General features: G+C 39.6%; 1 protein-coding gene across 2 annotated transcripts in view; it reads right to left on the minus strand.

Moving 5' to 3' along the window:
• Window positions 1-1,747: 1,747 nt before the first annotated feature.
• PHAF1 (phagophore assembly factor 1) overlaps window positions 1,748-13,844 on the minus strand; it is a 35,089-nt gene continuing 22,992 nt past the window's right edge. The window contains exons 10-18 of one of the 2 annotated variants that reach the window (XR_014318335.1): window positions 11,627-11,760; window positions 10,924-11,007; window positions 10,101-10,183; window positions 9,289-9,332; window positions 7,178-7,221; window positions 5,809-5,867; window positions 4,248-4,320; window positions 3,328-3,786; window positions 1,748-2,003 (exon numbers count right to left, since the gene is read on the minus strand). Coding sequence is in view for 1 of the 2 variants with exons in the window: in XM_082769980.1 (XP_082626106.1) it covers window positions 3,697-3,786; window positions 4,248-4,320; window positions 5,809-5,867; window positions 7,178-7,221; window positions 9,289-9,332; window positions 10,101-10,183; window positions 10,924-11,007; window positions 11,627-11,760 (611 nt within the window). In the remaining variant the exon portion in view is untranslated. Of the gene's footprint in view, window positions 3,787-4,247; window positions 4,321-5,808; window positions 5,868-7,177; window positions 7,222-9,288; window positions 9,333-10,100; window positions 10,184-10,923; window positions 11,008-11,626; window positions 11,761-13,844 lie in introns of both variants that reach the window. The other variant, XM_082769980.1, reaches the window with a different exon arrangement.

Raw genomic sequence — 13,844 nt, forward strand, 5'->3', positions numbered from 1 at the left:
ATGCACGTGCTTTATTAAAAATGCACTTGTACTGAACGCTGTGTCAAGGAAACAGTTGTTTCATGTGAAACCAAAATGATGGCCCCATGCACATGTGGCAAACATGCAGGATCTGTATAAAACAGCACCCAACTCTGTGCACACACTTAAATGGGATCAGACACTGCCCAGATATCTCAGTTCCTTTGGGAGGGGAAGGTGATGCTGCTAGCATCACACCAACTCCCCTAACACATCAGCACCAGCTTGGCTTAGTCCAAATAGGAGCAAACAAAAAGTGTGTCAGAGAAGTGAGCTCTATGAACAGCTGCAGCTACAGAGGCTGAGTGGGGAAAACCCAAAATAGCTGGTCCACATTACCTACCCCGTCCTTTCTGTAAAGGAAGCTGCAGATTGACCAAAAACAAACAAAAAAAACATACAGCAAAAGAATAAAGCAACCCCAAGAAGTGGGGAAAGTGCTTTCACTCCTCACTGATAAACTGAAAGCACTCTCATCTGAGTCTTTGAAGGCTCCTTCTCTCCTCCTGCCCAGCTCTGCAGAGCAGCAAAATGCTCTATACAGATTTTAAGCAAAGGACAGAAGTACCAGGGTGAGTTTCTAACAGACAAAATGTTCTCTTCTCTTACAGAAGAGATTGCTGACAAACTGAAAGGCTGCAATTGGGAACAAAGCAGTTCAGAACAAGTCACAGGGATGTAACGAGCTGTTTTTCTTAGCAACAGAGCAATAGGTTTTTCAAGCAAAGCCACTGATCTTCCACATCTCAGGACTGACCTTGAGAAGTACCTGAGTTGTTAAGAGTACATTTAATTATCTACAACAGACATTTTTTGACTCACCGAAATACTGTAAGTGAAGGCAGGAGCCACTGAAGCTGTTACACACCTTTGTCTAGCTGCTGCTATCCTGTCCTAAATCTCAAGGTCTGTGCTACAAGCAGCAGTCCTGACCTGCAGCTGAATATGCTTGAAAGCTGGATTTTGGTAGCACTTGTGTAGCTGTTACTCAAATCGTCCTGTCAAGAATTCATCTCCTCTTGTAGCTAAATTGGAGTTATTGTTAGAAAAGGATTAGTTAAAATTAAGTGAAAATAATGTATGATCATCGTATTTCAGTAACAAGCATACATCTACACACCACCTCAAGTCACAGTGAAGTTCTGAGAGCACACTGAGCCAAACCCACTGAGCAAGGTCACTTTGTATCCCCAAACCAAAGGGCACTATAGCACTGGTGGCTGAGGGTTTTACCATGCACAGGCAGGCAGGGCAGGAGAAATACCTACACCTGCACCGAGCTCTAAGCTGCTTGAGGGCAAGCTTTCGGTGCTTTGCTGCTTGAACACCTCAAGGCACAAGTCAGCAGCACGAGAAATCACATTTGCTGCTCTTACTGCACGCACACATTTCTTTTGTCCTGTTGTGCAATATTCAAACTCCCTGAAACTCGATCAATTTTAATAAAATACCTAAGGGCTGACGTGGGTGTAAACAATTCTGTTCTTTAAAGACGAAACAAAAGCCAGTGTTATTTACCATACCTTAACAGTTTCCTTCCCTGCTGCAGTGGAAAAAATTATACCTACGTGCCTACTCTGAAACAGGCTGTAAATTATGTTAGTTTTTGTACTGCTTCTCTGGAGAACATACAATACTGTCTGTGAAAGAAGGGACACTAGTACGGTACTTCAAATGTAATGCCAGAGAGACATTAAAATAAAAAGGACTGACTGATAAGAAAAAAGGCAAGAACATCCATAGTTTTATTACAAAAACACCCAGTAACTGTATTTAACACAAAACAGTAACTGAGAGTCTCGTTTTATTTTGCTTTCAGTGTACATGCTCATTATTATTCCATTTAATTTACAGAAGGGCTATGTAAAATGAAATTAAAATTAGAGAGGAAACAAAAGGAAGGTTGAGGCATAGAATTTTCTTAGCAAGCAATGATCACAGGAGACAGCACAGATTGAACAGGGGTTCAACAGGAGTGACACCTAGGGATAAAGGTAAACAGTAACTTTTTCCTTATCCATTAGATTCTCCGTGGGGCTTTTTTTGTTTGTTTTAGCAAAACAGTTTAGAGTATCACAGTATACAGGAAGACTAAATGGCAAAGAACGTCTCACACACGCACCACATTTATCCCTGCTACTGGTCCAGGATCCAAAACTTCAGTTAACATTCAACTTCCTAGCTCTCATTCATTGATAAACTATACAGGATTACACTGTACATGGAGTTAAAATTACAAAAATGTCATATTTACAAAATCTGTACACACATAGTAAAACTCACAAAATTGTCATCTATGTATCACAAGTTGCTACACCAAAATATTAAAAATGGGATAAAATTATACATTTCTCTTGTCCATTTTTAAAAAGGGTTCAATATTTCAAAGACAGACCACCTATTTCCCCCAAATAAGACTGATAAGAGAACTAGAAACCTAAAGTATCCTCCTGGGATAAAATGTTGCGAGCAGCATCTCCCAACTAGAAAGAAGCCTATATCCTGTCTGCTGGGGTGGGGTGTGCAGTTAGCATCTATGTACAGAAATGGTGAAACTACAACGAGGATGTCTTTGGCTAAACCTTTGGCATAAATTAAAATCACACATCAAAAGTTACAGAAAAGGTTTTCTTGGTGATGGCAGAGCTCGGGGATTTCTTTCTGAGATACTGTTATATACAGTTTGTCTTTCTCTAAGGAAAGAGGGTAGGAAAAAAGGATTCGGGGAACAGATGAAAATGAGGCAACGCTAGTTCTTCATCAAATTTTTCCATTGTAAGAAACATCGTATCAAACCTTTTCACTAAAGCATAATTCAATCATAGAAATAACCTCGTCCAGAATTTCTTTGTCTGAAACCGCGTATGAAAAAATTAGTAAACCAGCCATGGCAGAAAAAAATTGTTTCAGCACATCAAGTACATATTAGTGCAGGAAGGTGGATTAACTCGATCCACTGTATAAATAAGCTTTATGCACAGCGTACATTAAATAACCATCACACCCCACTCACACCCAGTACACAGATGCTCCTCAGTGAAGATAAACGTTTATCAAGTAATTAAAGTGTATGTAGTGCAAATGTTACAACCAAGTATTATGCACATGCTACTTGCTTGGTTTAAAGTTACACGAAGATGTGGTGCCTGAAATCATGGACATATATACATCCTTGTCACACTTGGTACAATGTCCTAAGCCACAGAAATACCGATGTGTTTTTATCTATATATATACACACACACGTTTTCTTAAAATGTGACCACCACATCAATACAGTAACACAAACAGACTAAAAATCAATACCTGCTTCCAGATGCTCCAAGGCTCAGAAAGTTTGTGCTTCTAACTCTTGCAGTCATTACGTGCCCCCCTTCCACGCTCCCCCCTCGCCAGCTGGGACGGGGGGGACAGTCTTCAGGTCTGTGCTGCATAGGATGAGGGCAACTGAGAGGAATAAATGACGGCACAGGCACCTAAGCTGCTTTCCTCCATCAACAGTTCCATGCCCCATGATGAAGGGTTGAGAGAATTTCCCCTCCACACCGTTCCTGGGTGGAGGCTTATTGAAAAAACAAAAATCATAACGTGCTTTCCATATTATAAGTGGCAGCAAATCAAGGCACGCTGTACTAATTCTGTAGCATTTAGATTAGCTGACTTTGCAGGGGATGCTCACTGGGGAAGGTCCGATGTTCTCAACTGGCTGCTGGGCCGCGTCGGGCCATACAGAGTAACAGAAGCTATATGATTATTCTGCATCACCTGCAAAAAGATGGCAGGGAAAAAGGAAAGTTAGAAGAACTGTAGACCAAACAGGAACTTGAAGAGTGAAAACAGCAAATATGGAACTGATCTGCCTGCAAAAAGAAATCCCACCAACAAAATAAAGCAACCAACGTGTTCAGCAAACAGCTCGTGGCTGGTTCCTAAAAGCAGTCTCTAGATTTCCATGACATTTAAACATCAGCACCTGGAGCTGAGCTCATGCATCTCCTGCTAGTGCAAGCCCTAGGTGACAGACCTGAAGTGCCAGCTTCAACACGCAAATGTACAGCCTCACAGAAGGAAAGTTGCCTGCTCTGCCAATCACCTCTAAAAGGATAGCCCCTCCCAAATGCTGGCTTTTGATGAAATAGGAAATAAGAGGCCGGTAAAAAGTAATAACAGCAAAGTCCTCATCTTCTTTGCTCAAACATACCACGCTTTTTTTTTTCCCCCCTTACCTCAAAGATCATTCGTTGCAGTCCAAAGCAAAAGGTTGACCCGAAGGGGTTAGTGTTGTTCGGAGATGATGACCTGAACAGAAGAGAGGGGGAAGAAATTGGACGCGTGAGGACTGTGAATTTCTTGGGAATAACAAGCAGTTAATACAGGGTAAATTATGGCATCTTTATCATGTTAAATAGCTTTCATAAGAAGAAAGTAAATCTACGTTACACAACACCATTGCTAGTTTCCAAGTGATCCAGAGGAAACCTCTGGTTAACATCCCAGAAGGGTTCCTAATGCCAGGGAAGAAAGGAACCAAAGCTAACAACGACCTCTACAGGAGAGCTTTCTTTCACTGAACTTGGACAGGAAGAATCCTGAAAATAAACAGCGAAGACAGAAGTGCCATATCATTTATTACAAATAACTTTTGTCCAAGATCTTTTGCCATTCTTCACTTTTTTTTTTTTTATCTCTCAGCCCCTTTCAAGTGTATTTACTATAAACTATTTAAAAATACTTCTTAACATGGATTCAATTTCATCATCTTACAGACTAATCTAAATTTTATTAAACAGTACTTTTCAAGATCACTTATCCTTTAAATAATTTGGATTTTTTTTGATCTTATATGTGACGATTACAGACTCCTACTGACTGTAATGCATTTTAGATTATGGCCCAAAAACATTAGGGAACAGTTAGCTTTTGGCCTTTCTTGTAACTGGTTTGTTTCTCTAAAGGTGTGTCAGAGACATTTAGAGATGTGCTCAGTAAAGCAAGCTCTGATTGATTTAGAACACAGGAAAAAATAATATAAAGGACCCTATGTAATCACTACTTCAGCTTTATTTTACATGGCTTCAGCTCAAGCTGATCTCATTGACATAAAACAGGAGAAGGGGGGACAAAGAGCACAATACTTCAAAGGAAAAAAAAAAAAAGAAAAAAATTGAACATATGAAAGCTTGATAAAAACTTAGTTATATATATATGAAAATGGTAAAGTATTTTCACAGTCCCCATAAGCTAACATTTCTCCTGACCTAAATCAGTTGCATATCATATCATATAGCATGGTAGCTCTGCAAACAGGTGGTGCCTGTTTTACCCAACAACCAGCTCAAGCCCTGTAGGAACAGAGCAAAATTAAGCTTACTGTTCTGTCTTCAGCCTTCAGGAACTATAGAACAACCACACACATACATAAAGGCAAAATTCCTTCAGTCGGCTGCCATATGTTCCAGACACTGCAATGCATGATGTCATGCTGCTGAAATGCATGTGCCTACAGCATAAGCAATCTGCACTATTTATTATATGTAAATAGAGATACTTCTTTTGGATCTGCTGCTTCACTCTTCTCTGGATTTTACAGTTCAATGAACTTTGGAAATGTTTTCATTCAGCAGGTCAGCCTTTAACTCTGAGAACAGTTATTTAGTATCGTTAGTGGCCAAAAGGTATGAAACTTAAATAAAGAATCCCCAAAGTAATTAGTGTAATAAATACTTTTCCTCTACATAAACTCATCCGGTTATCAGCTCCTGTTGCCAAGCAAAAGAAAGACTTTACCTGTGAAGTACCACTGGCTTCTCTACAGGGTGCCCCAGAAGGTCCTGAATACTGTCCCACTGCAAGGATGTCAAAGACCTTGTGTTAAAATCAGTCACAGGAGATTATTATTTTTTAAAAACTAGAAAGACAGTCACGTATATTTTTGCAACATGCTCCTTTGCCAAATAAACTGCATTTACTCAAGTATTTTGTGACTAGAGACATACTCAATAATGGAAACTATCAGGCCTAGGAAATGCTCTTAGGGTTTTTTTTTCCCTCATTTTTGTCTCAAACTAGCTTTAAATTAGAATTGCTATGAAAAATTCTACGGGTCTTATGGCAAAAACGTACCTAGAAAACTTGGTAACATTTCTGAGACACCTTAGAGAAAAAGTATTCTCTAAGCAGCTGTGGGAAACCTCAGCTAAATATCCTTTCACATACCTTTGCTGAGGGAAAAATAGCATCCCTGCCACCTCTCCCAAAAACCTTTCCTTCATTTAACAGGCAGGTTTGGAAAAGAGGAGGAAAACTGCGCTATTTAATGATAGGGAATTTCAAGCAATTTTCATCATTGTAAATAGAATTTAAAAAAGCTGAAATTTCGCATACAAGATTTAAGTTAAAACACTGATGGATATTAGTAACTCAAATAAAAAAATGGCAGCTTCCGAGTTTCTGACTACTTTTCTCCCCTCCAGCTTGGGACCCAGAATTCAACAACGAAATTAAACCCCATGAGCCAAGAAAGCAGCACTGACCCTGGCTGAAGGTTAACTGTAGAGGCACTTCTGAGACAAATTTCTTCAGAATTTTCAACTTACAGAAGCTCTTAGGCAGCAATAACTGCCCAATTGGGAATTTCACCTAGAGTCTGCTGCCCCCAGGAGGTGTCACATTGGCAGTGACATTTTGGTGAGCCCTGCTGCTACCTGAAAAGCATCTTATTATCGGCACCCTTCAGAAGAAAGGACCACCAGACCTCCTTGGTTAGTTACTGCATGTCTTCGAGAGCTACATTAGACAGAAAAGCCCTGTGAAAGTTTTAAGAATGTCTCTACCAGTTTGCATTCAGCCACCACTTCTGTCGCTTCCCTATATCACTATACTGTCATATTTCTTCCTGCAGCTATCTTAGAATGCAGGGTATGCAGTAATTAAGTTTACTCAAACTGTGCTGTTACAAATGCTCTCAATCCCTGCAAGACAACTAAACATTTGAACAACTAAACATACTCACATTAAGCTTTAACTTTTGACTTCTCTATTTTAAAACAACATAACACCACTGCTACCATTTCCTCAAATGGCATTGCAAATCTAATAAAGACCACCTAGGAGGTTTAAGGAAAAAAGGAGAGCATTCAGTTCTGTCCAGACTTACCTTGCTGTACGTTGTACACGTTTCAGTCTGTGAATCAGCACTATCTATGAAAGAAAAACAGAACAGCCTTTGTAATTCATGCTCGAACAGTCTCCTAAATAATCCTTTATTTAGGGACGTTAGTTTAGATAGAGGGAGACATACAAGCAATACACCAGTTCATATATAAATTTACCACCATTTACTAGCAACCAAGAGTTGTCATCAGCATTGATTAAATACTAGATAATGGGATTAAACTTGCCTATTTACAAGTTCCAAGTCCTAATGCTGCATATGTTTGCATTGTAGTGTTGCATATAAGAACGTCAGCATGAAAGAAACTACTTCCCTGCGCTAAGTGAACACACCTAGCACAAACACTCATCGAGATAACACAGCGTGCCATGCATCTAGTCCAAACACTGCTGCATTTGGAAAGGAGGCTGGCAAAACCGACACCTTGAAGATAAAGAAACACTCTCTTAAAGACAAAGAAAGCAGAGAGCTTGGGAATTACAGTCCCCAGAATCATTCCTGGGGAAAGAAAAAAACTCCCTGTATCCATTAAACAGCAGCAACCACCTGCAGATAAGGACAGCACCATATTTATGCTTACAGTCTCAAAAAATAGTAGTTTGGTGCTTTCAGAACTGTTTTATACATACATTTTGGGAGTTCTGAATACTGAAAGCATCTTCCTGAAGCAGTAGGAATGAAGCTAGACACTAAAGAAGCCAAACATAGCAAATGGTATTTAATTTGATTGAAAGCTCCTCTGTATTTTCCACCCGCTACATAAACGTGGTCTGCTTATGGTGAAAGTTCAGTGTCTGTGCAACTGAACTCTGTCAAGTTACTGTCTGCAGCTGAGGCACAGAAGGGAGTAAGTAAAACTGCATCATGCGCTACCACCAGATGGAAAAACACAGCTCTTCCTAAGTCTTGTAACATTCGTTTTTAATCAACCCTTCTGGTCTCTAGCTTATATTCAGGATGCATAATAAGTACAAGACAAAAGACAAAACAAGAAGAAAAAAGAAACAGATGCATTCAGGAGAGCTTCATGGTGATACTTGAGCTGAATAACAACAATCAGAAACAAACACCTTTGAGGTACTGCACAATAACCTCAGGGAAAACAATTTTAAAAGTGAGCAGAATTTTCATGCTCATCCTCCTGGCTGAACTGCAAGTCAGTCTTCATGTCAGCCTGCACACACAAATGTAGTTTTTCCAGGTTTTTATTCCTGTATGTGCTCACACTGCCGTGACATCCACAGAATTGCATTTTACACACTTAACTGCTTTTCGTGAAAAGCACTCAAAGAAAGAGAGCATCCTCTGTCAAACTCTTACAAGCATCCAGTGCTCCCTGAATAGTCAAAACACACATTTTCATAGCATACCTGTTAATTCTTACATTAAAGGCTACCTTGATCACAATCGTCCTCAGTCAAAGTTCCCCATGCTTTCTTTAGATCACTTCCATGCACAGAGTTGTACACATCTAAGCGTCTTGCTGAATCAGCACCACTGTATCTTAACAGAACTTGGGAGGAGTATATAATGCTATTTTCTGAGCTTGGACATTTTCGAGTAGGCACTAAAAGACATACTTTGACCGCAGCATGTAGATACATTTTGAATGTTTGTTCTCATTCCCAGCTATATCTCTTTTTATTGAGTATCAGTTTATATTGAATACCATGAATACCATCAAACCTTCCAAGAGTCAGTAGCACATCATTGAAAAATTAACAGTCGAATGGACTGACCAGCTCAGACTAACACTGCCTTACAGAGCTTCTGAGTCCCTTGGTACAAGGTAACTGATTTGAGCAAAGCAAAGTGGCAGCACCACAGAAAATTAGTCATGTTGCCACTAAATACCCATATGATCCATGTAAGTGAACAAGGTACCATAAACAAAAATCAGAAAATCGCCGAACTCTTCCTGAAGCATTTTTCACTTTAAAACAAGAAAACGCCCTAAAACCTAAAATTTCTCCTCTGTCTCACTACTGACATCCTCTGATAATCAAGAATGCATTAGAAATGAAAACTGATTGTATCTCCACCTTTGTTTTGTGGCACACGTCCCGAGGCTGGACAGCAGCTGGCTTACTCACCTCGCTTAATGACTAGCGGAATCTTGAATTCACAGCGGTGGTAGCTAGAAAGAGCAAATCATAAAGCTGTCAGAAAGCAGAAAAGCCAACACAAACTACAAAGCACAAACTTGGAGCTCTTAATAACCAACTAAATTAAAAGTCACATGCGTAATAAAATGAAAAGGAGAGTCAAGAGTATCAGATTAAGAAGAAAAACTGTCGTTTTTATTTTCTACATCAAAAAAAGCCATCAGCCTGGGAACGTCCTAGCACAATTTTCTAAGGATACAAAAGGTCCTTCAGCACAAATTGCTCTCGTTACACAGACTTGATGGACAAGTACTCAGCTTAGAAAAAGTACTGCAGATTTCTCTAACGCTAATGCTCAACTGTCTGAAAATATGTTCTCTTTGTTCAGGCATCCAATCAGTTATTCCTTCACTCATACGCCTCTTATAAAGAGTTTTAATTTGAAAAGAACCAAAAATATGCTGGTCAAATGCATAAGAGGGGAAAAAGAACTTGAAAACTCAGAGCACTGACTGGAACAACATCAAGAAAAAAAAAAAAAAAACACATTACCTACCAGTAATAATAGACACTATAGTTGGATCAAGAAGTACTTGAGAACATACTTGGCAACAAACACATTTAAATATAAGAAAGAAAATAGTAGTAAGAACATGGAAATAACGATGGCTGAAAACCCCACTGGTTACCAAGTATACCAAAGATACCGGGGCAAAAATACAGGACCTCTCTAAAATGAGTATAAAGTTTCCTTTCCTGATGTTAAAACACTCTTGAACAGATCAGTTCTTTACACTCACATGTTGAAGTTGTAATGACCAGGATAATTTGTATGCAGGACAAATTTCTTCACCTTGTGAGTGTTTGCATCAAAGAGAATATCCTGTTGAAGAAAAAGGCAGACAAACATGAAGCAAGTTGGAGAGAGGTTGGCTTTCCCCAAACTACCCTGAGATGAGTTACAATAGCATCTGCATACAGTGATAAGTATCAATCCTACTTGAACCAAATGGAATTGTGAAAAGTAGGATTTGGGAATGAGACTTTTTATAAATTCAAATAAACACACACTTCTTTCAGTACTCAATCACAACTACAGTTTCATTTGCTCATGTTGGCAATTCTTCTAAGGAGGTCTTGTCTTTCTGCTTATTATTTACATCAAAGTATACTAAAGCAAAAAATAGCTGTGCTACTACAGTAAGGAGGAGCATAAAGGTTGAGCTACATCCCACAGCTCTGCAAGCTTTCACAGGTGGTATTCCAGCACACTTATTTCAGTTCTACAGGACAAGAGCACATCTTTCAGAAACAGGAACTCAGCTACCTATGCATCGAGTGTGGCAGAAGGAGAAAACCAAAAGAACACCAAAGCACAAGCACAGAGAGCCCTCCACCCACTGCTAGATACAACAAGATGTTACTGATTGAATTCACAAGCACTAGAAAAAAGTTGGTGGTTGGTTTTTTTGTTTGTCTTTTTTTTTTTGTTTTTTTAAATTCAGAGATTGCCACAGCAGAAAGAGTTTGAGTTTCCTCAAAGCTTTTGGCACTCTGAAACAGTTGCTGTGTAGCAGAATCAAAAACGTTGCATGCATTTGTTTAGGGAAGCTTCCCACTCACCACTCCAAGTGTGAAGTAATTGAAGAAGTAGTCATTGCACTTTGACGGGACCTGCTTATGGGGCGAGGGTGAATGGATTTTCATCTGCAAGAAACATTTTTCAGATGTATTTAAGAAGGCCCACAAATATAAACACCACTAACAATACCCCTACACCCAAACAATTGCCATAGCCTCATTTCAACACCAAAGCCCTTGATCAAAAATATGACACTGTGCTTCATGACAAGGCCACTGGTTGCTTGCAGAGGCACACCACATCAGATTTTTCTTTTTAGTTATCGGAAGTAAAAGGCTTACTTATATGTTGTTATCATAAAAACATCAGGAAACGATCAAAATATATGCTAAAGTTATTTTTAAATGAAATGGTTAAAAATAAACCACACACTGCTATTGCTTATTTGGATAGAAACATTTCCATTTTTATCAATTTTCAAATCAGTTAAAATATTGCAAATGACAGATTATGTATTTGATTTTTAGAATTTAAACAGATTTGCATTGATTTAGCTTAAAATGCTTTTTAATACTAAGTTGTGTAAACGTTCACTCTGGTCTATTACATGTCAAATGAATTGCTCAGAATCTGTGCTGCATGGCAATTTAACATCACTGGCCTTGCAAAACCCAGGCCCTGTGACTAAACAGACATTATTGAACGGAGACAAAGTCCTCTCTCTGTGTGAATGAATTTCCTTACCTTATCTTCGGACTTGTAGAAGACTTTGTGCGGAGACCCCAGAGTACTCAGCACATCCTGGCACGAATCACCGAAGTACACGCACCGCTCAAATACCCGCATCTTGGCATCGGCTAAAACACCAGGGCCACAACCTGGGGAGCAGAAAGCGACTCAGAAGTCATCCTGCCTGCTCACAGAACGCATCAACAGATCAACAATAAAAGCTTAACATTATTTTAACACAAACCAAACAGCTGCATTCTTTAAACATTGTTAAAATAAGCGTAACCCTTTATTTTACAAGGGCTCAAACACAGCAAAGTATTTCTTATCACAGTGATGTATTTGCTGACTGTTGCACAGATCCTCTTCTGTCCTGCTTTCAGCTAGGACCGAGTTAATTTTCCTCCTAGTAGCTGGTAGGGTGCTATGTTTTGGAGTAGGATGCGAAGAGTGTTGATAACGATGATGTTTTAACTGTTGCAGAGCAGTGCTTACACTAAGCAGAGGACTTTCCAGCTTCCTGCTCTGTCCTGCCAGAGTATAGGCTGGGAGTGCAACAAGAGCTGGGAGGGGACAGACCCAGGACAGCTGACCCCAAGTGGCCAAAGGGGTATTCCATCCCATCTGGGGTCATGCTGAACAATATATAGGGGTGGCTAGCTGGGGTGGGGGGGCTGGACTGTTGGGGTTAGGCTGGGAATCGGTCAGCAGATGGTGAGCAATTGCATTGTGCATCACTTGTTTCGTACACACTATTGGTAGTAGCACTGTTATCATCATTACTGTTATTATTTTCCTGTCTCAATAAACTGTCTCTATCTCAACCCACAGGCTTCACTTTCCCACTTCTCTCCCCTATCCCTAAGAGGGAGGGTGAGTGAACGGCTGTGTGGTCCTTAGCTGCCAGCCAGGTTAAACCATAACATCTTCTTAACCTCCAGTTGTCTTCACTTCCCTGCCATTCAAACACTGACTTTTCATAATCAGTCAGTCTCAATGTCATTATCTGGTTATTAGCAGTAAGTACCAAGAATTATTTCCATCTCCTCACAATACTGAATTTTAGCAGCCAGAGTTGTGTTCCCAAAGCTATAAAGTGGCATGTAATCTAAGCACCTTCCCTAGTAGCTAAGAAAGCCCATAAAATGAAATTCCTCATCCATATCGACTGCATGAGAGAACAGACATTCTTTACTGAAGGTCCCCATAGCTCATTAACCCAATATCAAGTGTGTTCCTACACAAATGATGTGTTAAGAATAGATCTTACTGAACTGCCGTTCCATAGGTGAACAGCTGACATACGTTGCTAGATGTTAAGAAATGGGAAGACCTTACAGTTTGCAACCCCATTTGCTTTCAGGAACATAGCATCATGTTAGAATGCACATACAAGTACGCAGCAATTAATGCAAAATACAGGATGTGCTCTCAATACACATTGAGCTTTTCTTGCTATACATTATTCATGTAGCTATTTCCCAAATACAATAAATCAGAAAAATGTGACTGAGTCATCCTTGAATTTCTAAGCAAGAGTTACTTCAAATGAAAGTATTTCCAGAGAAGCTTATGCTGGAACAGGTGTGTGGCATGTTCTACAAAGGGGTTCCTGCAAACTTTCCCAAGACAGGAAACACCACCTGCCAAAATGGTCTCATTTCCATTTTTACTCTGAGCATTGGTGTTGTATTTTAGTAGTTACATTGTTCAATGACAACATTTCCTTAAAGCTGCACGTGTATACACGTATGTGAACAAAACTTGACTCTCTACCTTAGAACCATTCCAATTTCTAAAAAAGCATTTACATAATTACAATGTTGTAGCTAACTCCTGCCCTAGCACATGAGGATAGATGTTCCCTTTTCTTTGAAAAACATTGCCAAGTCTCAAGTTACAGTCACTGAACAAGGCTCCCTTGCAAGCATTATGCCTCTCCCTAATTTTGAAGGCCCGCCAGCCCCTAGAAGCACATACAAGGACAAGCTACTCATCAGCCTGTCACTCTCACTACTGTCTCCTACAGCTAATGAAAACTGAATTGAATTCAAAGTGCAGTCTAAGGCTGCGGCATCAATACGCCTCTCGCTGGCATTTTTAAAAGCCTTCCAAAATTAATCACAAAAATATCCACATATACAGCTCAGTGGAATTTCAGAAGATAGAAGTATACACAAGGTTTCTTCACTTCTAATGGTTTTTCCAGCAATGTACTTTCATTTGTATTCTT

This window comes from Aythya marila (genome assembly GCF_965140915.1).
Source record: "Aythya marila genome assembly, chromosome: 12".
NCBI classification, from domain to species: domain Eukaryota; kingdom Metazoa; phylum Chordata; class Aves; order Anseriformes; family Anatidae; genus Aythya; species Aythya marila.